Genomic DNA, 21,989 nt, shown 5'->3' with positions numbered 1-21,989 from the left:
ATATCATCCCTCGGGCCAAAGGCCCTTGGGCTGATATTGATGTCTCGGGATGATACGACATATGATACGGATTTTGCCATGTATTATTCTCTATTTATCATATGTTTAATGTGATAAATAGCCTGGTGTTTAATCCATATCGTGCAACTTTGATGCGCACCCTTTATCGCATGCCCTTTATCACACCCCTACTTTTTTTTTTTTTTTTTTTTTACATAAAGTCAGTTTTATTCTGTTTTTGCTCCAAAGTAAATTTCTTCAAAATATGTCAATTTTTTGAATGACGTCATTGTTTGATATGTGACGTCACAAACGTCAAGTTTTCTATATTGTATGTGACGTCAAGAACGTCAAGTTTTCATATTTTTGGCACACTAAATGCAACTATAAAAAGTACAAAACACACAAATAAATACAATAATAAACAAAATAATTTTTAAAACAACAGCACGCAAATTGTAAGGTGCTTTGGATAAGTAATTGAGCAGTTCTTTTAAGGCCTTTGAAACAAAACAAAAAAAGTTGAACTAATTTAAAAGGTAACCCAGTGCTATGGATCAGAAAACAGTTCATATAATATAATACTTTTCTGTTGAAATATATGATAAAGCGTATAATACATGGCAAAATCCGTATCACATGCCGTATCACCCTCGACCAATATCATCCCTCGGGCCTAAAAGCCCTTGGGCTGATATTGAATTCTCGGGATGATACGACATGTATTATTCTCTATATACACAAGTACTTTATGTAAAATGGTACTTTTTAATTTCTTAAAACCTAAAAGTAGTAAAACAGTTAACAATTGTTCATCTTAAAGTTTTTCATTGCGGTAAATTTCAAAATTAAGTCATCTGCAAGATTCGGACAATATGAAAATATAACAGTATTGCATTTCGAAAATTTATGACGAAGATTATGATGACGACAATGAGGGTGTTGTGACATAAATTGTTTTTTTTTCCTTTGGTGTTTTAATGAAATTATTTGCTTAAAAAGTGTGGTGAGGGAAAACCATGGTATATTATATATTAATTAATTGAGGTTGTACCATACTTTGCCAATTAAATATGGAACTCAACTAGAATCCAAAGGAAAGAAGGCTGAGCTAAGCTATGGTACAACATATTCATTTTCATGTTATTCCATGGCTGAAGCTCCACCTTTTTTTATAGGCAGCCACCTCTAAAATATTTAGGAAACTGAAAAATGTACTACAAGGTAAAGATCTATATTTGTTTTCATTTTATAACAAAAAGCAATAAATCATTCGTAACACATCTTAAGAAACCCGTTTCAAACTATAATATAGGATTGTTACGAGTTCCCTTAATTTTGGAAAAAATACTTAAATGTTTTTTTTTCAGTTTTGAAAAAAATAAAATGCACTATTATTTCTTTTGCGAAAATTCAATTAAATTGCGATTCAAAAAGGGGGGTAACTAAAGAAAAAGGAATAAATGTTGGCTACAAAAATCTGTGTTAAACATGACTTTTTGGCGATCAATTAGGGGGACATACACTATATACGATACTTTATAAATACATTGTTTTATCATTAAAATTGTGTTTTAATAAATAATCTAATTATCGAATTAATAAAATAACGGAACTTGAGAAAAGCAGTTTCTACGGAAACTATATATGTATAAATATGCACTTTTCAATGAGGTGAACAACCTGTAAAATATGATTAATTAGTATGATACCTTGAAAATCAACAAAAACAAACCAATTCTTATCGTCATTTGAATAATTATTCAATCCTTGTTGCTGGAATCAAACATTTTTGTGTACTTTCTGATGACAAGAAATTTTAATTACCTGCGAATACGAGCATACACAGGGCGCAAAACCAAAAAAATCGTTTAAATCCGACATTTTATTAACTTCTTGCTCGAGCTTCCATTTCATTGGATAAAACTGTAACGTAATCAATTTCCAATGTTAGGTCAAGGTCTTAAACATCGTTGTCATGTTCTAATAACATATCCACAATATTTCCGCATGTTATGTCAATAGAAAAAAAGACATATTAACTTTGTGTAAAAATCAGCAAAATGAGACAGTTACATATCCTTCCACATTTCAGATTCAGCACCGTCTTTTACGAACGGGGGTACTAAGGTTTCATTTTTGGACACAAAAACTGTATCATTTGGGGTAACATTATACCAGATGAGTTTTACAGACGAGAACAAAGATGATACCACTTTAACAGTTGAAATGACAAACGAGGCAGACACTACATTTATAAGTGACGCAATACGTAAGTTGTGTAATCGTTTTAATGCACACCCATTACCACAGAAGTAAAATGTATTTTATTCCATTGGTTAATTTTATATTTTACGAATGGACAAACATGATATGTTTCAGACTGTAGTGTATACTGACCTAGATATCAATTGTTTAAGACTGTATTGTATGTTGACCAGCTGCCACTTTTTTAACTGCATTGTATGTTGATAATGTGTCCAAATGAGTTTTACAGACGAGAACAAAGATGATACCACTTTAACAGTTGAAATGACAAACGAGGCAGACACTACATTTATAAGTGACGCAATACGTAAGTTGTGTAATCGTTTTAATGCACACCCATTACCACAGAAGTAAAATGTATTTTATTCCATTGGTTAATTTTATATTTTATGAATGGACAAACATGATATGGTCTGAAACTGTGGACACATTATCAACATACAATGCAGTTAAAAAAGTGGCAGCTGGTCAACATACAATACAGTCTTAAACAATTGATATCTAGGTCAGTATACACTACAGTCTGAAACAATAAATATCTAGGTCAGTATACACTACAGTCTTAGTCAATAAATATCTAGGTCAGTATACACTATAGTCTTAAACAATAAATATCTAGTTCAGTATACACTACAGTCTGAAACAATAAATATCTAGGTCAGTATACACTACAGTCTTAAACAATAAATATCTAGGTCAGTATACACTACAGTCTTAAACAATTGATATCTAGGTCAGTATACACTACAGTCTGAAACAATAAATATCTAGGTCAGTATACACTACAGTCTGAAACAATAGATATCTAGGTCAGTATACACTACAGTCTTAAACAATAAATATCTAGGTCAGTATACACTACAGTCTTAAACAATAAATATCTAGGTCAGTATATACTACAGTCTTAAACAATAAATATCTGGGTCAGTATACACTACAGTCTGAAACAATAAATATCTAGGTCAGTATACACTACAGTCTTAAACAATAAATATCTAGGTCAGTATACACTACAGTCTGAAACAATAAATATCTAGGTCAGTATACACTACAGTCTGAAACAATAGATATCTAGGTCAGTATACACTACAGTCTGAAACAATAAATATCTAGGTCAGTATACACTACAGTCTTAAACAATTGATATCTAGGTCAGTATACACTACAGTCTGAAACAATAGATATATAGGTCAGTATACACTACAGTCTGAAACAATAAATATCTAGGTCAGTATACACTACATTCGAAACAATTGATATCTAGGTCAGTATACACTACAGTCTTAAACAATAAATATCTAGGTCAGTATACACTACAGTCTTAAACAATAAATATCTAGGTCAGTATACACTACAGTCTTAAACAATAAATATCTAGGTCAGTATAAACTACAGTCTTAAAAAATAAACATCTAGGTCAGTATACACTACAGTCTGAAACAATAAATATCTAGGTCAGTATACACTACAGTCTGAAACAATAGATATCTAGGTCAGTATACACTACAGTCTGAAACAATAAATATCTAGGTCAGTATACACTACAGTCTGAAACAAAAAATATCTAGGTCAGTATACACTGCAGTCTTAAACAATAAATATCTAGGTCAGTATACACTACAGTCTTAAACAATTGATATCTAGGTCAGTATACACTACAGTCTGAAACAATAAATATCTAGGTCAGTATACACTACAGTCTTAAACAATAAATATCTAGGTCAGTATACACTACAGTCTTCAACAATAAATATCTAGGTCAGTATACACTACAGTCTTCAACAATAAATATCTAGGTCAGTATACACTACAGTCCTAAACAATTGATATCTAGGTCAGTATACACTACAGTCTGCAACAATAAATATCTAGGTCAGTATACACTACAGTCTGAAACAATAGATATCTAGGTCAGTATACACTACAGTCTTAAACAATAAATATCTAGGTCAGTATACACTACAGTCTTAAACAATAAATATCTAGGTCAGTATACACTACAGTCTTAAACAATAAATATCTAGGTCAGTATATACTACAGTCTTAAACAATAAATATCTAGGTCAGTATACACTACAGTCTGAAACAATAAATATCTAGGTCAGTATTAACTACAGTCTTAAACAATAAATATCTAGGTCAGTATACACTACAGTCTGAAACAATAAATATCTAGGTCAGTATACACTACAGTCTTAAACAATAGATATATAGGTCAGTATACACTACAGTCTTAAACAATAGATATATAGGTCAGTATACACTATAGTCTGAAACAATAAATATCTAGGTCAGTATACACTACAGTCTTAAACAATTGATATCTAGGTCAGTATACACTACAGTCTTAAACAATAAATATCTAGGTCAGTATACACTACAGTCTTAAATATAAATATCTAGGTCAGTATACACTACAGTCTCAAACAATAAATATCTAGGTCAGTATACACTACAGTCTTAAAAAATAAATATCTAGGTCAGTATACACTACAGTCTGCAACAATAAATATATAGGTCAGTATACACTACAGTCTGAAACAATAGATATCTAGGTCAGTATACACTACAGTCTGAAACAATAAATATCTAGGTCAGTATACACTACAGTCTGAAACAAAAAATATCTAGGTCAGTATACACTGCAGTCTTAAACAATAAATATCTAGGTCAGTATACACTACAGTCTTAAACAACTGATAACTAGGTCAGTATACACTACAGTCTGAAACAATAAATATCTTGGTCAGTATACACTACAGTCTGAAACAATAAATATCTAGGTCAGTATACACTACAGTCTTAAACAATAAATATCTAGGTCAGTATACACTACAGTCTGAAACAATAAATATCTAGGTCAGTATACACTACAGTCTGAAACAATAAATATCTAGGTCAGTATACACTACAGTCTGAAACAATAAATATCTAGGTCAGTATACACTACAGTCTGAAACAATAAATATCTAGGTCAGTATACACTACAGTCTTAAACAATTGATATCTAGGTCAGTATACACTACAGTCTGAAACAATAAACATCTAGGTCAGTATACACTACAGTCTGAAACAATAGACAGCTGGCTAACGTACAGTTCAATCTTAAACAATAGACAGCTGGCTAACGTACAATACAATCTTGAACAATAGACAGCTGGCTAACGTACAATTCAATCTTAAACAATAGACAGTTGTATAACGTACAATACAATCTTAAACAATAGACAGCTAGCTAACGTACAATTCAATCTTAAACAATAGACAGCTAGCTAACGTACAATTCAATCTTAAACAATAGACAGCTAGCTAACGTACAATTCAATCTTAAACAATAGACAGCTAGCTAACGTACAATTCAATCTTAAACAATAGACAGCTAGCTAACGTACAATACAATCTTAAACAATAGACAGCTAGCTAACGTACAATTCAATCTTAAACAATAGACAGCTATATAACGTACAATACAATCTTAAACAATAGACAGCTAGCTAACGTACAATACAATCTTAAACAATAGACAGCTAGCTAACGTACAATACAATCTTAAACAATAGACAGCTAGATAACGTACAATACAATCTTAAACAATAGACAGCTGGCTAACGTACAATACAATCTTAAACAATAGACAGTTGTATAACGTACAATACAATCTTAAACAATAGACAGCTAGCTAACGTACAATACAATCTTAAACAATAGACAGCTAGATAACGTACAATACAATCTTAAACAATAGACAGCTAGCTAACGTACAATACAATCTTAAACAATAGATATATAGGTCAGTATACAATACAATCTTAAACAATAGACAGCTGGCTAACATGCAATACAGTATTAAATAAAAGACAGTAACCTGTTGTTTTTCACGAATAACTTAGCATCTGAGTAATTCTAGGCAACAACAAGCTACATTTGAGAAAAATGACTGAAAGATTCATGTCTTCGACCTATTGGGATCGTTGTAATTTCAGTTACGATTATCGATTGAACACCAGTGAATATACGGGATAAAGAATTGTATTTGATACTCGGTGCTTCATTAATTTTCTCCAAATTTTCAATGTTTCTTATAAACTTTTTTTTTATGATTTCAAGATATTGATATTTATTATAAATAAAAAACATGCCCTGGAATAAAAAAAAAGAAAAGAAAAAGGAGGACTATGAATGATCATCGATGCTTAAGTTAATGAATTCTCAAATCGCATTACACTGACAATGTAACTTTCATGTCTTTGTTTAGATCGGATTAAGTCATCAGCAGCAAACTGGAAAGTTGGAGAGTATACACTAGAATTCAGCGTGAAGGACCAGTGTTTGAATGAGGGTACTACATCTGTAATAGTTTGTGTTAACAATACGGTTGGTAACTTAGCTTTAGAAAATGGAAGATTTTATGGTAAAGTAAAAATTATCTACAAATAAGATATTCTGGTTTAAAATAATAGATTTCGGGAAAGTTTGATAAGTCTTTTAATTGTAATACACATGTAACAGTCACTTTCAGCAATGTATTTGAATAAGCTTTCAATTAATACAGAATTTAAAAATTCTGGGTTCAGCACAAGCTAAGAAATGATGGAAGTTATTTACACCGTGAAACGTTGCATTGGTTTTTAAGCGTTGATTCCCCGAACCTAGTCATTTCTTTTTAATGTAACTACAAGACCACAAAGTTCAGAATACTCGTTTTGCAAAGATACAATATCGAGCTTTCAATCTTGTGTTTTACACTTAAAACTGTCAATGAAATTGTCATAGGCTAGGCGGAGTAAAAGGGGGTGTCCGAGCTTCCCCTTTCGTTGGAAAAATTTGGTTAATTATATATGAAGGGAAACACTGAAGCGTGACTGGAGCGACTCCCCCTTCAGGCCAGTCAACTAGCCCCCTTACAAAAGTTATGGATCCTCCACTCATTGTAATGTCTTTGTTTAGAACGAATAAAGTCGGGTACAACTAACTGGAAATATTCTGTACAGTCAAATGTGTGTTTTTTTTTTTATTTAATTGCTAGATTTATATAGACATTAGCCCTAAAAAATGAAGAAGAACAAAACAAAATACGATGGCTGTTACAAAATAATGCTAAACTGCATGTAGCGTTTCTAAAATGAAACTATACTATTACAAACGAAACGTCATAGGTATTCATTGAAACGTTTCAACCATAGGCACCAGAGATAAAGAATACTGTGATATCTTATAACATAAAAGAAAATAACAATGACGAAACCCAAATTATGTCACTAACGGTGACAGATAAACAGACCTACAGGTGTAACCTTGGAACAGTCAGTCCGAATGATGGGATATTTATCATCAAACAACCAACTGGAACTGATCGTGAGTTGTTTAAAATTTAAAAACAGAATGTTTATTAAGGTGGTACCTAACACTACAAGGAGATAAAGATCAAGAACAATTTTCTCAAAATCAGACTATAATTGTTAGCATGATAGCGAAAGAAAACAAAAGGAATTGTTTTAAAAAGGAATAACATGATTAGAAATGCAGATGATGGTGCTCAGAAAATTACTTAAGATCTAGGTACAGCATTTGCGATCTCGTCATTGAATATCTATCTAGGTACACCGTTTGAGATCTCGTCATTGAATATCTATCTAAGTACATGACCGTTTTAGATCTCGTTATTTAATGTCTAGCTAGGTACAACATTCGAGATCTCGTCATTGAATATCTATCTATCTATGTACATAATTTGAGAAGACGTTCTAAGTTGCAAAACTTGTGTCTAATCCTATTGTCAATGTTTTGGACAATAAAATATTTTTAAGCTATCATTTGAGATTAAACACAGCACAATAAACGGTATTGACAATTTATGTTTAAAAGGTAATTTCATTTTCTGTGACATATTTTTTAATATATAACGCCTTTCATATTCTGCTTTTCATGCCACGTTAGAAACGTTAGAAACGTCAATAATACTTTTACTATGATTTCAGCTTTTAATCTTTATCTGAAGGGAGGTTCAATGAAAGATATGGACTATGATGCCAAACCTCAGTATACAGTTACCGCAGTGTGTACAGATGACTACGGACTAGCAGCAGAAAAGATATTTTATGTCAATGTTGAGAAAAATATTGAACCCGTTATTAATGTTTTGCCAAGTAAGTGGTAACACTCATCTATTGTTGAAGTCTTTTTGTTTTTAATATTCACACGTATTACTATCGATCGTGTGAACATACCAAACCTATGCAGTGAAAGTCACCAGTTCATCAACATAGGAACTTTTCAATCGCGATCGTATCGATTGTGTGATCAATACCAATACCAAAAACTAACAAAATATACATCACTAGTTCACATCGATATAGGCTATATTCCATCGATTGTGTGATCAATACCAATACCAAAACTAACAAAGTATATATCACTAGTTCAAATCATTATGGGCTATATTCTATCGATTGTGTGATACATTCCAATAACAAAATGAACAAAGTATATATCACCAGTTAATCGATATAGGATATATTTTATCGATCGTCCTAACAAAGCAAAAGTAACCAATAATACTTAACAATTTGCCTGCATTTTTTATAAAATGTATCATTTGCATACAAATGTGTTCAATAAACTGTCATATTTTTATTTACATTTAAAGCTACTGAACAAAAGTCAACATTACGTACAAAGTCTGGAGATCCGATTTATCAGGTGGATATAACAGACCCAGATACTTTAGCAGAAGACCTGACTTATAGTATAACATGCTCTCCAACTCAGTGTCCTTTTAAAATCTCACCAAGTACGTATGATGCTTTTGTTAAGTAATGATTGTCTGATATATAATGATTATTTATAACAATCATATCAATATGATTCAGAATTTAGGGCTCAGTGCTCGTCAACATAATTCTTACTTTATTAGCGCTTTATATTTTTTATTCGAGCGTCAATGATGAGTATTTGTAGACGAAAGCGTCTGTTTATCGTACAAGGTTTTAAACTGAATCTATGATGAGTTTATCTAACAGAATTGGACATGCATTTACAATAAATACCTTTTGTATTGCATTTTAAACATTTTTTGATTCGTGCGTCACTGATGAGTCTTTTGTAGACGAAACGCACGTCTGGCGTACATATAAAAGTTTGATCCTGGTATCTATCTATGATGAGTTTATTAGGCATCCGTTCGAGCTATCCGTTAACGTGTGACCGAGGCTTTATACATTTCTAAGTTAGCCGTAGAATCAATAAAAAGAAAACAGGCAAAAGAACAGAGAGTACAATGTCAATCTCCGGCGCAGAGCTCACATCCGTTCCGTACTTACTACGTATCACTACACTAAATATACGCTGTACGGAGATTGGTACAATGTGTCATGTTTACAGAATTAAAAAAAACGTTTTATTTATTTCCGTATTAAACAGCTGGTGAAATAACAGCTACAGAAGATTTAACCTTACATAAAGTAAGCCCATATGAAATTTATGTGGTAGTAAAAGACGAACAGCGAACAACTGGACCAAAAACACTGACTGTAGAGCTAACAGGTAAATTGATAAAAATATATGTTTTGAATGAGCGAATCGTTTCTAGTATAATAGTCGTTTATTTTTAATTCATCATTGCACAAAATTATGCTTTTCAAAAACATCCCCTGACGTCTTTATTCTGAATATGTTGAATGTGAACTGATTGATGCTATAAACTGGAAGAACGTTATTAATGACTTTGAGCTGGCTTTCAGTGACTGCGAGTGCTCTGAGATTGGTAATATGTGTATTTTTTCTTCCTATGTTTTTTTTGTGTGTGATTCCTATCAAATATGTTTTGCCGTAACACCAATCAACTACTATACACAATGTGATAAAGTGACTTCAAACTCATCCACGTAAAATGAGTCCTCAACCTGTCGTTTGTCAGGCAACAAAACTATACGACCATGAATTATTTTTAAATTACAAATAGATATAAAGATAGTAATATAAAACCGATATTGTATATGCAGCTACTGATCAAAATTGTAAAAAATCATTCCTCTTGAAAAAGATATACATTTTATACCTTTATTAACCAAAATTGGTTTCATAAATTACTTTCAAAGAAGGTTGACGAACATACTTTAAAGAATCCTAATATTACAGTCAATATCAGTTGCTTTATTACTTTACCCCTTTGTAAAACACTTATCACATAATGATACTTATATAATGTAAACCATTCGTTAATATTCATCTCACAGTTCAAAGAAATAAGAAATGTTGTATAGCATGCACAGAACAATACTTGTGCTGTAATAAATAAAATGTTTGCAACTATTTTAAAGATATCAATGATAGACCAGTAATTGATAACCTTGGTGTGACGTCACTTACACAGCCAATTGACGAAAATATAGACGGTGACACCACGATAGGTCGACAGGTTTACGATATCGATATCACTGACGACAATATTGTTGACACCCACACATTTTCTGCGACAGCGAATCCCAATGGTTGCTCCGACTTGTACAGCCTCGATCCAACAAGTAAGATTGTCTTTTTATCATATGTCATTCATTTTTCTTTAAAGAGAATCGTTGATTGATAATATAAAGCTTTTTTGTCAAGGTTTTCAGAACAAGGTTTGCATTTTTTACAACTTGGTGAAAAAAAAGCAGTAAGCCATAAAGGAAATAAACAGTCGTTTAGCCAAAGATATCCAGTTGATATTCAAACTCATAAGTCGAAAACAAAGTGACAAATGAACGCCATGACAAATAAAAAGAAAGAAAACCAAAATAAAGACAAACAATAGTATAAAAAAACTCAACAAAGAAAACAAAAGAATGAGCAACATAAACGCCTTTTGATTTCGATTACGACGTAAGGAACATATCCGATATCATTTGTGAAACGGTTATTCCATAACATTCAACCAACTCATGATGGCGGCCGTAAAATGATGTGATTTTTAAAATTTTTGATGTTTAAAGGCCACTTTTAAGCACCATATTTAGGCTATTTCCTGACGGCCAGTTTCGTTTCTATTGGTGGACGAAGTCGGCATGCCTGGAGAAAACCACCGACCATCAATAGGAAAACTGACAATCCTAGTCAATTAAGACTGGTGTCGAGTATACCCGCACGAGCGGGGATCGAACTCACCATCTCAATGTTGACTGGCGAGTGATTACAGTGGCCACCGAGGCCACTCACATTTAAAATACTTGTTATGAAATTCTAGGTGATGTATTGAGTGATAGTGGATGTACATGTGCCCTCACTAAAACCAATATTGACATACAGAACGAAAGAGTCTTTTTATGTTTGTTCAAATGTTTCTAGGACTAGACACGCGCATCAAATAACTGCATGCGTTTTGCTTGAATTGTTAATGTCAGCTAATAAAATCTTAATGCAGAAAGTATAATTATTATGGTCTTTCTACTCCTTCAAATAAAATTATGCTTTAAAATTTTATGATAAGCAATACATTACTTATTTTTAAAGCTGGTGTTGTGTCTACGACAGCTATATTAAATTATGAAGAACTTAAAACAAGTAGTCCTCAACGTCATATCTGCGATCTAATTGTTACGGTGGATGACGGAAGGGAAACATCAATACAAAAGAAATTAAGGATAGAGGTCACTGATGTCAATGAGCAACAAACTGGTTTTGAAGAAGATTTATACACTATTATAGGAACAGAAGGAACTGTGAGTTACTCATGGGGGTACTTCGAAAATGTTAAGGAAAAACAAGTTTAACTCCTCCACATGTGAAGGTGATCGCCATGTCAGTATTCCCGTTAGTTACTAGGTTGTTTGTCTATAAAACTTATTTTATGTTTATGCAAATTCTTTGGTAGTTCGTTATATTAATTAGCATCTAAGTGAATTAAGTGCCACATATAATATAGGCACTTGAATATTGTTGAAATGTTGGAAAAACAGTTTACTCCAAATCTGTTTAAATAAAGGTACATATACTGTTACTATAATTTTTTACGTTTTCAAAGTACTAGTATATAATATTCCCTTTAACAGCATGTAATGACGCATCTCTGTAAATTTTCGTGATGAAAAGCGTGAATGGTTTTGAAAGGCAAACTATTTGTGTTCTTTGTGCAAGGGTTGATATTATGAAGAATTATATTTTCGTCAGAAACTAAAATGATAATGAATGATTGCTTGGAATAATCTGATGTTTTAAAATGTTTATTTTTGTATGTATGCATTACAGTTTGTCTTCCTACCAATCGAAAGCCCTTTGAATAGAGACGTTCCGTTTTGAATTTTCCTCGGCGTTCTGTATTTTTGTGATTTTGCTTTTTTTCAAAATTCTATTTTGTTCTTTTATTAGAAAGGAACGGTTTTACCGGCTGCTGGATTTGTGGTCAATGACGTGGATATTAATGATGTACAGACTTACACTATGGACTGTAAAGACAAACAAAGTTATTTTGAAATGGACCGAACTACAGGAAGAATAACACAACTTCAAGAATATGATTTAGATCCGAATAATTGGCCATTCAATACCCCAAAGTGTGATGTGACAGCAACAGACAAAGCAGGTCATACAGTTACAACAAAACTAAATATAAGGATAGAAGAAATTAACGACAACCCCCCGAAACTGAATCAAAGAACATACTACAGAAATGTACCACAAAATACACCTGTAGGATCCCAACTTTTGTCGTGTACATCAACAGACGATGACGTCAAAACGGAACATACACAACGCTCATATTCCTTAGGTGATTCAAATTTTGCCGTGGACAATAGCTGTAATATTCGATCAGCTACAGACTTCAGTGGATATCCAGTGGGCACAACATTTACCTTCCCACTTACTGCCACTGATACAGATGACACATCATTGAATGACGAGGCAACTGTCACTATTGTCATAATTGATCCGACGACTACTACCGTCACTACCACAGTTGCCAATACCATCACCAACGCAAACAACAATAATGGTAATACAGGAACAGGAACCGGAACCGGAACCGGAACTAGTAATACCGGAAACAGTGGATCACCTGCTGCTTTCTTAAGTCGTCCGACAGACCTTGCATGGTTTATACCTGCCATGATAGCTCTTGCAGTTATGGCTGCATTGATAGGTTATATGATTTACCGATGTTGCAGGGTTCCTGGGTTCTGCGCACGACTATTCTCTGATACGTGTGGTTGCTTGTGAGTAGAATGTTATTTGCATAAAATAGGCATTTAATTATGATGCAATGGGATGTGTTACAAATGATAATAAAAAAAGGTTTTTAACGAATCAACTTCATCATAAAGAACAGCGCTTCTGCAAACATTGTCTCCGCAGTCTTGTGCTGATATGAAATATCATTTATTAGGTAATTTTCTGTACCTTGTTTAGTTCATTTAACGTTGACATCATTCGAAACAATACTGGTTTTTGACTTAAAAGCATAAAAGACCATCGCCGGTATGGACTTGATTTTCTTTATTTTTAATGGTTTTAGCGGAAATCGATTCACATTTCGCCTCTTTGAACTCAAGCGCCACTTAAAAGCCTTATTGCAATGACAACCACGTCTGAAACAGTACATTTTAAGCTAGGTTCTTAAATGAGATTAACAATTGACGGAAGATATCTACGGATACCCATTCCAACATACAGTGACGTACCTCACACTTGCATTACAGTCGCATAGAATGTCATTGTATTGAAAACAAAACAAGCAAACATTGAAAAAGACAGGAATACAAAAAAGACCATAGCACAATAGCACTCTGTCGATATGTTAAAATACACAGCCACGACAAATAGATACTACCAAACATGGACAGTAAAGGTTAGAAATGTGCAAAGACAAATAAAAAGATCACCATGACACGTACATAAGATGACACACAACGTCATTACCAGGAATCTTAAATTCAAGACCATCATTTATTTCACATCGATTGGATTGCTTTTTTAAATTATGTTTCAGCAATGATAGGGATTGCTGTGGCAAGAGAGGTAGAGGGAGAATAACCAGTAAGTATTTTTCGTTAAATTTTCATAAGTGGCTATAAACTGTTTAAAAATTGCGTTATTAAAGGAAATATCAAGTCCAACTGTCGCTGTCGTTATTGTGTATCAAAGTATATATTTTGCTAAAACGTTTACAAATTTTTCGTATCTTTAAAGGAAACAAATTTGTACATTTTAATTCTATGTTCATGTTAATGATTATCTTGTTGGTATGGTAGCTAGACTTGAATTTATTTTTATTATTTCTTCTGGTTTAACGACATGTGGTCAAGATATGCACCAAAATTAGCGGACAAAAAAATCCTGGTTTAATTCCTTCACGTTTTGTGATTGTCAGGCTTACCATGTATTTTTTTTAAATTGTATACTAGTATCTATATGCGTTGATGTTGGTTTAGGCAGAAACCATTTGATTTTCGGGGGGGGGGGGGGGGGGCTATGTTTTTTTTTTTGGAAAAAAAAGTTTGTTTCCAGATTTTGGTGAAAAAAATAATTTGTTTTGGGCCCTGAGAAAAAAAATGTTTGTTTCACCCTCAGCTGCCACTATATGTTATGCTCAAATTGAAAGAAAAAAATTGTTTTCGGTTTGTCGCGAAAAAAATAGATTGTTCTTCGCCGAAGGCGAAAAAAAAGTTTGCAAGGAAAAAAAACCATAGCCCCCCCTAGAAAATCAAATGGTTGCTGCCTTATTGGTTTGATCTCTTAGGAAAGGACTACTGATTCCCTTTGTCCTTATTATTTACCACAGTAATATTGAGTTTAGTAATATAAATGTGGCAGAAATGTCGTTGCTAGCTATATTTTTGGTCATGAAGTACGACATTCGAAATATTTTACGAAACAACCTTTATATATATAAATATGATTGTTAATTGCTAATTAAGTACGCAGTGGCAACTGATTATTTTTATGCAAAATATAAAACCTCTGAAAGAGGAAGCATTTAAGCAAGCAAAATCAAAGCCAACCCATCACTTGCTACAAAGGTTGCTTGACGGGATGACATTCCATTTTTACATTAGAAATTGCATTACTCAACCCTACCCAACCATTCATGACTGCTTATCTCTAGCGCTGTGGTTGTCATATTGAAACGTGTTTGTCGTCGGTATAAGACCCACGAGTTCGCAGGTTAATCTTAATGTCATTCCTAAACTATAAAGGAGAAATAAGATACATATGAATAACGAAAAACCTTAAGCGTTGAAAATGTGATTGAAAGAAAACAGACAGGAACTTATCTACAAACACTATACAGAACTCTAAATGATAAGAAAGTGTCATTCGTATACATGAAGTTTGGTTGTAATTTTCAGTTGTTATTCAACAATAGTAATTAACAACTACCTACGTATGTTATAGAATACGTTATAATTCAGTTATTCCTTTCCAGATCCAAAGGCAGCTAAGAAAAACAATGCCGTGAGCGGTAAGTATTTGCTTTTGAAAATTTGCCAGTGAAAATTGCTACAAAAAGTAATTACATACGAAGTTAATTTAAAGCTCCTCGTGGGATATTTCCTCTCGAAAATTTGCTTTTCTTAAATGGTTGTCAAGGTCAATTAATAAAAAAGGCAAATGTACCAAATGTCATCTAACGTGTTAAAACTTTCTTTACATATTTACTTATTAAGAATTCTTAATACGGTAATACATATACTAGATTTATACACATATATTGAGTTCTTTCCTTTGAGAACATTATATTGGTATTTCCAACAGGTACACCCGTCGACAAACAATACAACCAGTGATACATTGACGTGTTGTGTTTAGTATTTACATTAACGAAAATGTTAGACTGATCAAAACATACGTTTACGGTGTGAATTTCGTACAATAAATGTATCAAATGTGAACAGTCATTCTTGGGGCTGACATATTGGAGCAATCTAAACAAACGTACCAGTATTTACATAGTGTAATTTTATATGATACGAAACCCACCAATACTTCATATTATTCTAGTTTTTCACCTTTAGATAAATCTGAACCACGAAGTAAAGAAAAACCACAGAAACCAAGAAAAAGTAAGTTACCAGTATTTCGTGCAAGGTGAAACGTATATTTGTCATTGTTAGCAGATCTCTTCTTTTTGTATTTAAAGAAGACGTTTAAAATCTATATATGGTTCTTTTTCTACGTCTAACCATTAAAATATTGTATATCTCTTGTGAATATATGGCGGTGACTGGTAAGAAGGTAATTCAATAAAAAGTTATTCAAAACCTGGTTTCTTGGATATGATTACCCTTCTTTTAACTTGTTATCGTTTATAATTCCGTCAAACGCGCGCTTCGCCTACATGAGTTTTGGTGGAACTCGATTGAAAATAGATGGAAGGTCAGAACATTGAAGAATTTGAAGAACATTAAAAACCAAATTTCAAGATGTTGTGTTCTTACAGGAACAACACGACGGGTGCCACTAGTGGGGCAGCATATGCCTACCGTTCTGAAGCACCTGCGATCACCCCTGATTTTTTGTGTGAGTGATGATGTCGGTCTTTAGTTTTCTATGTTGTTTTATTATGGCCCCTCAACGAAGGTCTTGGTGCCATATAGTTTTACCCTTGTCCGTCATTCCGTAATTCTGTCATTCCGCAACAAACCATTATAATATGGATTTTTTTTCTAAATGCCTTCAGATATTAGGCTGATTTTTGGTAAGTGAGTTAACCATGATGAGTTACAGATCAAGCTTAAGTTTTGTTCTGCTCCGCTAATTTTTACCGACATTACGGGCTTTGAAATTTGATAAATTGTTGAAAAGCAAATTTATACGGACTTTTTTTACACGCTTTCAGATATTGAGATGATTTTTGGCATGTGAGTTAACCAAGAGGAGTTACAGATCAAGTTTAAGTTTTATTCTGCACGGCTAATTTTTGCAAATATTTACGGGCTATGGACTTTGATAGATTGTTAAAAAATCACAGTTATACGGACTTTTTTTCTAAACGTATTTAGATATTTGGTATGTCAGTTACCCATGACGAGTTAAAGATTAAGTTTAAGTTTTGTTTCGCTCGGATAATGTTTGCTGTGTACGCATATCTTTCTTAATGCTTTCAGATATTGGTCTGATTTTCAGTATGTGAGATAACCATGATAAGTTACGGATCAAGTTTAAGTTTTGTTTCGCTCTGCTAATTTTTGCTAAAATTAAGGGTTTACAATTTTGAAAATTGTTTAAAAATCACAGTTCTACGGACTTTTTTTCTATACGCCCCCAGATTTTGAGCTGATTTGATGTGAGACTACCATCATGTTTGTGTCCACATGTGTATTGAAATTGCATATTTTTCAACTTTTTGAGACGGGGCAATTCGTGATTACTATTATTAATGTGTTTGTCTTTTCATATTATGTAGCCATGGTGTTGTCAGTTTATTTTTGATTTATGAGTTTGACTGTTCCTCTGGTATCTTTCGCCACTCTTTTAGTCTACATTTTCTATGTTGTGTTTTGTGTAGTGTTTGTTTGTCGTTTTGGTTTTTTTTGCCATCATAACGTTGTCAGATTATTTTCGACGAATGAGTTTGAATGTCCCTCTGGTATCTTTCGCTTCTAAGAATGGAACTCTCTAATAATTTTGAAAAGTTCTCAATGTTTGTGGAAAATAATTTGAATAATACTTTATGTTTTTTAGCTTCTGTTCGTTTACGTCTTTCCACATGTACCTTAACAATTAAAGAACAATACATAATGTTATTGTGGTGGGTATGTAACTAAGGCATAACTTTTATTATTTTTGCCTTTAACTTATATTGCACAGAAGGTACTGATTTATCAATCTCTCTCAACGCTATATTTGATAAATCTTTAGACAACTTGGGTTCTAAACGATCTTTTCTATGCCAGGATTAAAATTAAGTACGCCAGACGCGCGTTTTGTCCAATAATTTATTATCTCTTAAGTGAAAATATTAAATGTGTTCTATGTTTTAATATTTTTTATGTTATTTTTCAGTTCGTGATCCCGAAAGTAATGACGGAAAAAGTGAATGGAATATATGGTCACATTCAGACTTTTCTGCCAAGTAAGTAAACTGAACTTATCTTCTTTAGATTTTTTACTTTTACAATAAGATAATTAAATAGGAACTTATGCAAGAATTAAAATATAAAAAAACATTCAACGAGTGACCGCAGAACACATGCACATGGCTCTGCAATACGTACGTTCATCATATTTGTTCATTTTTCTGCAGAAAAAAAAATAGATTGTTTGTTCCTTTGGTATTTTTCGTCTGTCTTTTAACCATGTCATTGTGAATTGAAGTTATTATGCATAATGTACTGTTTGGATGATACCCACGCCATAGCCAAAAATATTTTTCAATTTCAATTGAATCCGTAATGAGAGAAAACAAATCGAGAAAACATGGACTTTTGCTTCTGGGTACATTGAGATCTTCATGTCTTATACGCTTAACAGTGTTTAGAAGAAGTACTTTGCAGGATATGTAAGTGGGACATGCTTTTCTAGCAATACTGCTTTTAAGTACAAGTCTTAGAATATCTGTTGAATTCTGATAAGATATTTATTGGTTTCTCAAATAGCAAAAATGCACAGAAATAACCAAACGAAATGTGCAATTGTTTTAATTTCCATGTATATCAATTACAACGTGTATTTACAGATACCTAATTTAATCCTTAATTTATTTATCTAGTAAAATATTGATTGCGGAAAATTAAATATGACTTTATATTTCAGGACCGATTGTAGGTAATTTTAAAGATCATCTGATGTCTTGTGTTTTATATCACTAGATAGTGAACTGTTAAATGTATTCAAATGCAAATGTTGTATAATTCAATTTCAATGTTTTCATATTTAAAAAAAAAATCATGTTTCGAAATATATGTTTTTTGTTTTCGGGAGTGCTAAAATTATGATTGTTGATTTTGTATTTGGGAATGAACTCGTTTTTGTATAATTTTTTTTATATTATTATTTTCAACGCTCCACATTTAATAAAAAAGAACTGTGTTTTATTTAATTTATTTGATTCAGAAATTGTATACTTTGTTAATAAAAGTTTTTTTTTTTATCTTTTGTTATCATTGTATTAACACAACTTATAACATGTTTTCAATTTGTAATGAAACAATCATACATTTTGAGATCAGTTTAATACAAGTGTACAAACTGAAATATTGGAAAAACCATCTCGCAGATGTTCATTATTTTTTATTTGCCAGAAGTCCTGTTCTATAGAGGTGCGTTTAAAGATCTTTTAAATGTACCACATGCAGGTAAATTTGATATCTTTTACTATTTTGGTATCGTTATGCTTTAAGCAAAAGTTATTACTATGATTTTGAAAGAAAGTGATGAAGCTTTGTCCACAGAAGTATGTTGTAGACACGAAACCGGTATTAAACTGATATTACAACCACTGTTCGGAATGACGGTTGAGGCAATTTAGACTGACAATGGACTTATTGGTATATTGGATATGGACAGAAATTTTGCCTAATAACACGTCGCCGTCTTAAGGTCTTTACAAGGAATCGTTTTATGGTACGTTTTGAACTATTATAAACAGATGACTCAAATGTACATTTTATCATCTAGCTGACGGTCTTTTTGATTTTATTTATTATTTCATATTATTAATAATATTGACCATCTATTGAAATACATTTAATCATTATCATTTTATTGGACAAATGAAATACATTTAATCATTTTATTGGACAAATGAAATACATATAATAAGTTATCAAAGGTACCAGGCCTATAATTTAGTACGCCAGAAATGCGTTTCGTCTATATAAGACTCAGAAAGGACGCTCAGATAAAAAAAAGTACAAAGATAAAGAGCACTGAGGACCCCAAATTATAAAAAACGTTGTGCCAAATACGGCTAAGGTCATTTATGGGATAAGAAAATCCTTGTATTTCGAATAATTTTCATTTTTGCAAACAGAATATTTATAAAATTACCATTTCTTTGATATTCATGTCAACACCGCAGGGCTGACTACTCGGCTGGTGATACCCTCGGAAACGGAACGTCCATCAGCAGTGGCATCGACCCAGTTGTATATATCAAAGGTTGAAAGGGGTATGTGGTGGATATCTGTCCCATACACAATATCCATATGTGTGGTTATACTAACCTACTTATAATATAAACAAAGGCAATCTAACAGAGTGTTTTTATTAATCGAGAAGAACAGTTCTGATGCAATTGTTACACTGTATCTTTTAAAATCAATACTTCGAATCACTGGTGTTTTTAATACGGCAGTAAACAACTTTGTTGAGTCCTTTTGATGAATTTTTGGTATATAATGCTGTTCCAATTTGTGATTGAACTAATTGTCATAGTTTCAAAGAATTATCGTTCTCACAGTTTTCACTTGGGGTTCAATAACATTGATATGAATGGATAGATTAGTATCTTCCGACGTTGACAATAGTTCTAGTAACTATTAAACACTAAGTAGGCGAATAACATTTGCAATGAGTATCAATGTTTTTGGTGGTTATATCCTTAACCAAAATCAAGTAGGTATCATAAAATAATAAAATGCAACAATTGTCGTTATAATCAAGGTATAAATATGGCAAATGAAAACCATATACCAAAGAAAGAGAGACAATCCCATTTGGAAATTATAATAAATAAACAAACAGATAGTTGACAAAGCACCGACGAAAACATAAATATTAAGGATCATGAACCCAACCAATAAACTGGCATTAAATAAGGTAATCCAGAAAGGTAAGCAGTGATAACTCTAAATTGACATAACATTGCCTCATTCAAATATATATGACAAGTCACATGCTTGTTTCTTTTAAGTTTTATGAAAAAAAGACAATTCATGAAATATATAAGGTATTGGCAATATCTCATTTCTTCTTCTTTTTACACCATAAAGAAGAACAGCTACTTTTGTAGTACTCTGCAAAAGATCAACAAAAAGAAAGGAAAAATGCAATCGTTTTAATAAAGTTAAGCAATTCAATATCCTTTAAATTATGATTCTTAGATGTGAGGTTATTGCTCTTTTTCTCCTATGCACTGTTTAAAAGCTTCCATCAATAACTTTGACTTATGTTTAGTTTGTTTATATTTATTCGGTCATCATTGGTATTATGTTTACCCTTGTTCAGCTGGTCATATGGTGTGATACTTTGTAATCCTACTTTTAGAAACACGAAAACAAGTGTGTAATATTGAACACAATTAACTTGATACTTCCACAATTTGATTTTCAGTTCATTTTTAGCATATCTTCATTTTGTGGTGGTTATATATCTTAACTTATTCGATTCGCTCGTATATGTAAAAACGTATTTGATTTTAACGGAAAAAAAACTTTACCGTAAATTATTACACCAGGGTTTTCGATATCACAAACTAGACATACTAAGTCTAAACATTTTCTTCCAATCAATTATAACAATATTCTTTACAAAGCACAAAAATGTAGGAACTTATCTCAAAACGTAATAAAGCTGGATATTCCTGGTCGATGCACAGTTTCATTTGTCATAGTTCCGAGGTAGTACTTCATCAAACCATTTCAATTAATTTCATTGGATGCGTACGACTTCCAATTCCGTACTAAACTAATCCTATTTCGTCCTCATAGATTTGTTCGACCTACACAGATTATTTTGTATGATCATTATGCAAACATTTGCAGTTAACCACAGTAGGATTTCAAAATAGTGCATAGCTAGGTCAAGCG

General features: G+C 32.4%; 1 protein-coding gene across 1 annotated transcript; it reads left to right on the top strand.

Annotated features, from left to right (window-relative positions):
- Positions 1-6,529: 6,529 nt before the first annotated feature.
- On the top strand, positions 6,530-19,189 carry LOC134690112 (protocadherin Fat 3-like). Its single transcript, XM_063550083.1, has 13 exons — positions 6,530-6,642; positions 7,452-7,623; positions 8,247-8,414; positions 8,915-9,058; positions 9,688-9,810; positions 10,587-10,790; positions 11,755-11,963; positions 12,610-13,454; positions 14,228-14,274; positions 15,665-15,700; positions 16,254-16,301; positions 18,244-18,313; positions 18,994-19,189. The coding sequence occupies exons 2-13, from the start codon at positions 7,521-7,523 to the stop codon at positions 19,007-19,009; spliced, it is 2,013 nt and encodes a 670-aa protein (XP_063406153.1). The 5' UTR covers positions 6,530-6,642; positions 7,452-7,520; the 3' UTR covers positions 19,010-19,189.
- The last annotated feature ends 2,800 nt before the right edge of the window (positions 19,190-21,989 follow it).

The sequence above is a fragment of the Mytilus trossulus genome, chromosome 11 (genome assembly GCF_036588685.1).
Source record: "Mytilus trossulus isolate FHL-02 chromosome 11, PNRI_Mtr1.1.1.hap1, whole genome shotgun sequence".
NCBI lineage: Eukaryota > Metazoa > Mollusca > Bivalvia > Mytilida > Mytilidae > Mytilus > Mytilus trossulus.
This window is presented reverse-complemented; position numbering and strand designations above follow the sequence as displayed.

Excerpts from the sequence above, each read along its gene's own strand:
- LOC134690112 (XM_063550083.1), top strand. The coding sequence starts at position 7,521 with ATGTCACTAACGGTGACAGATAAACAGACCTACAGGTGTAACCTTGGA. Across the intron at positions 11,964-12,609 it reads TTATAGGAACAGAAGGAACT|AAAGGAACGGTTTTACCGGC; the intron begins GTGAGTTACTCA and ends TTCTTTTATTAG. Across the intron at positions 16,302-18,243 it reads ACCACAGAAACCAAGAAAAA|TTCGTGATCCCGAAAGTAAT; the intron begins GTAAGTTACCAG and ends GTTATTTTTCAG.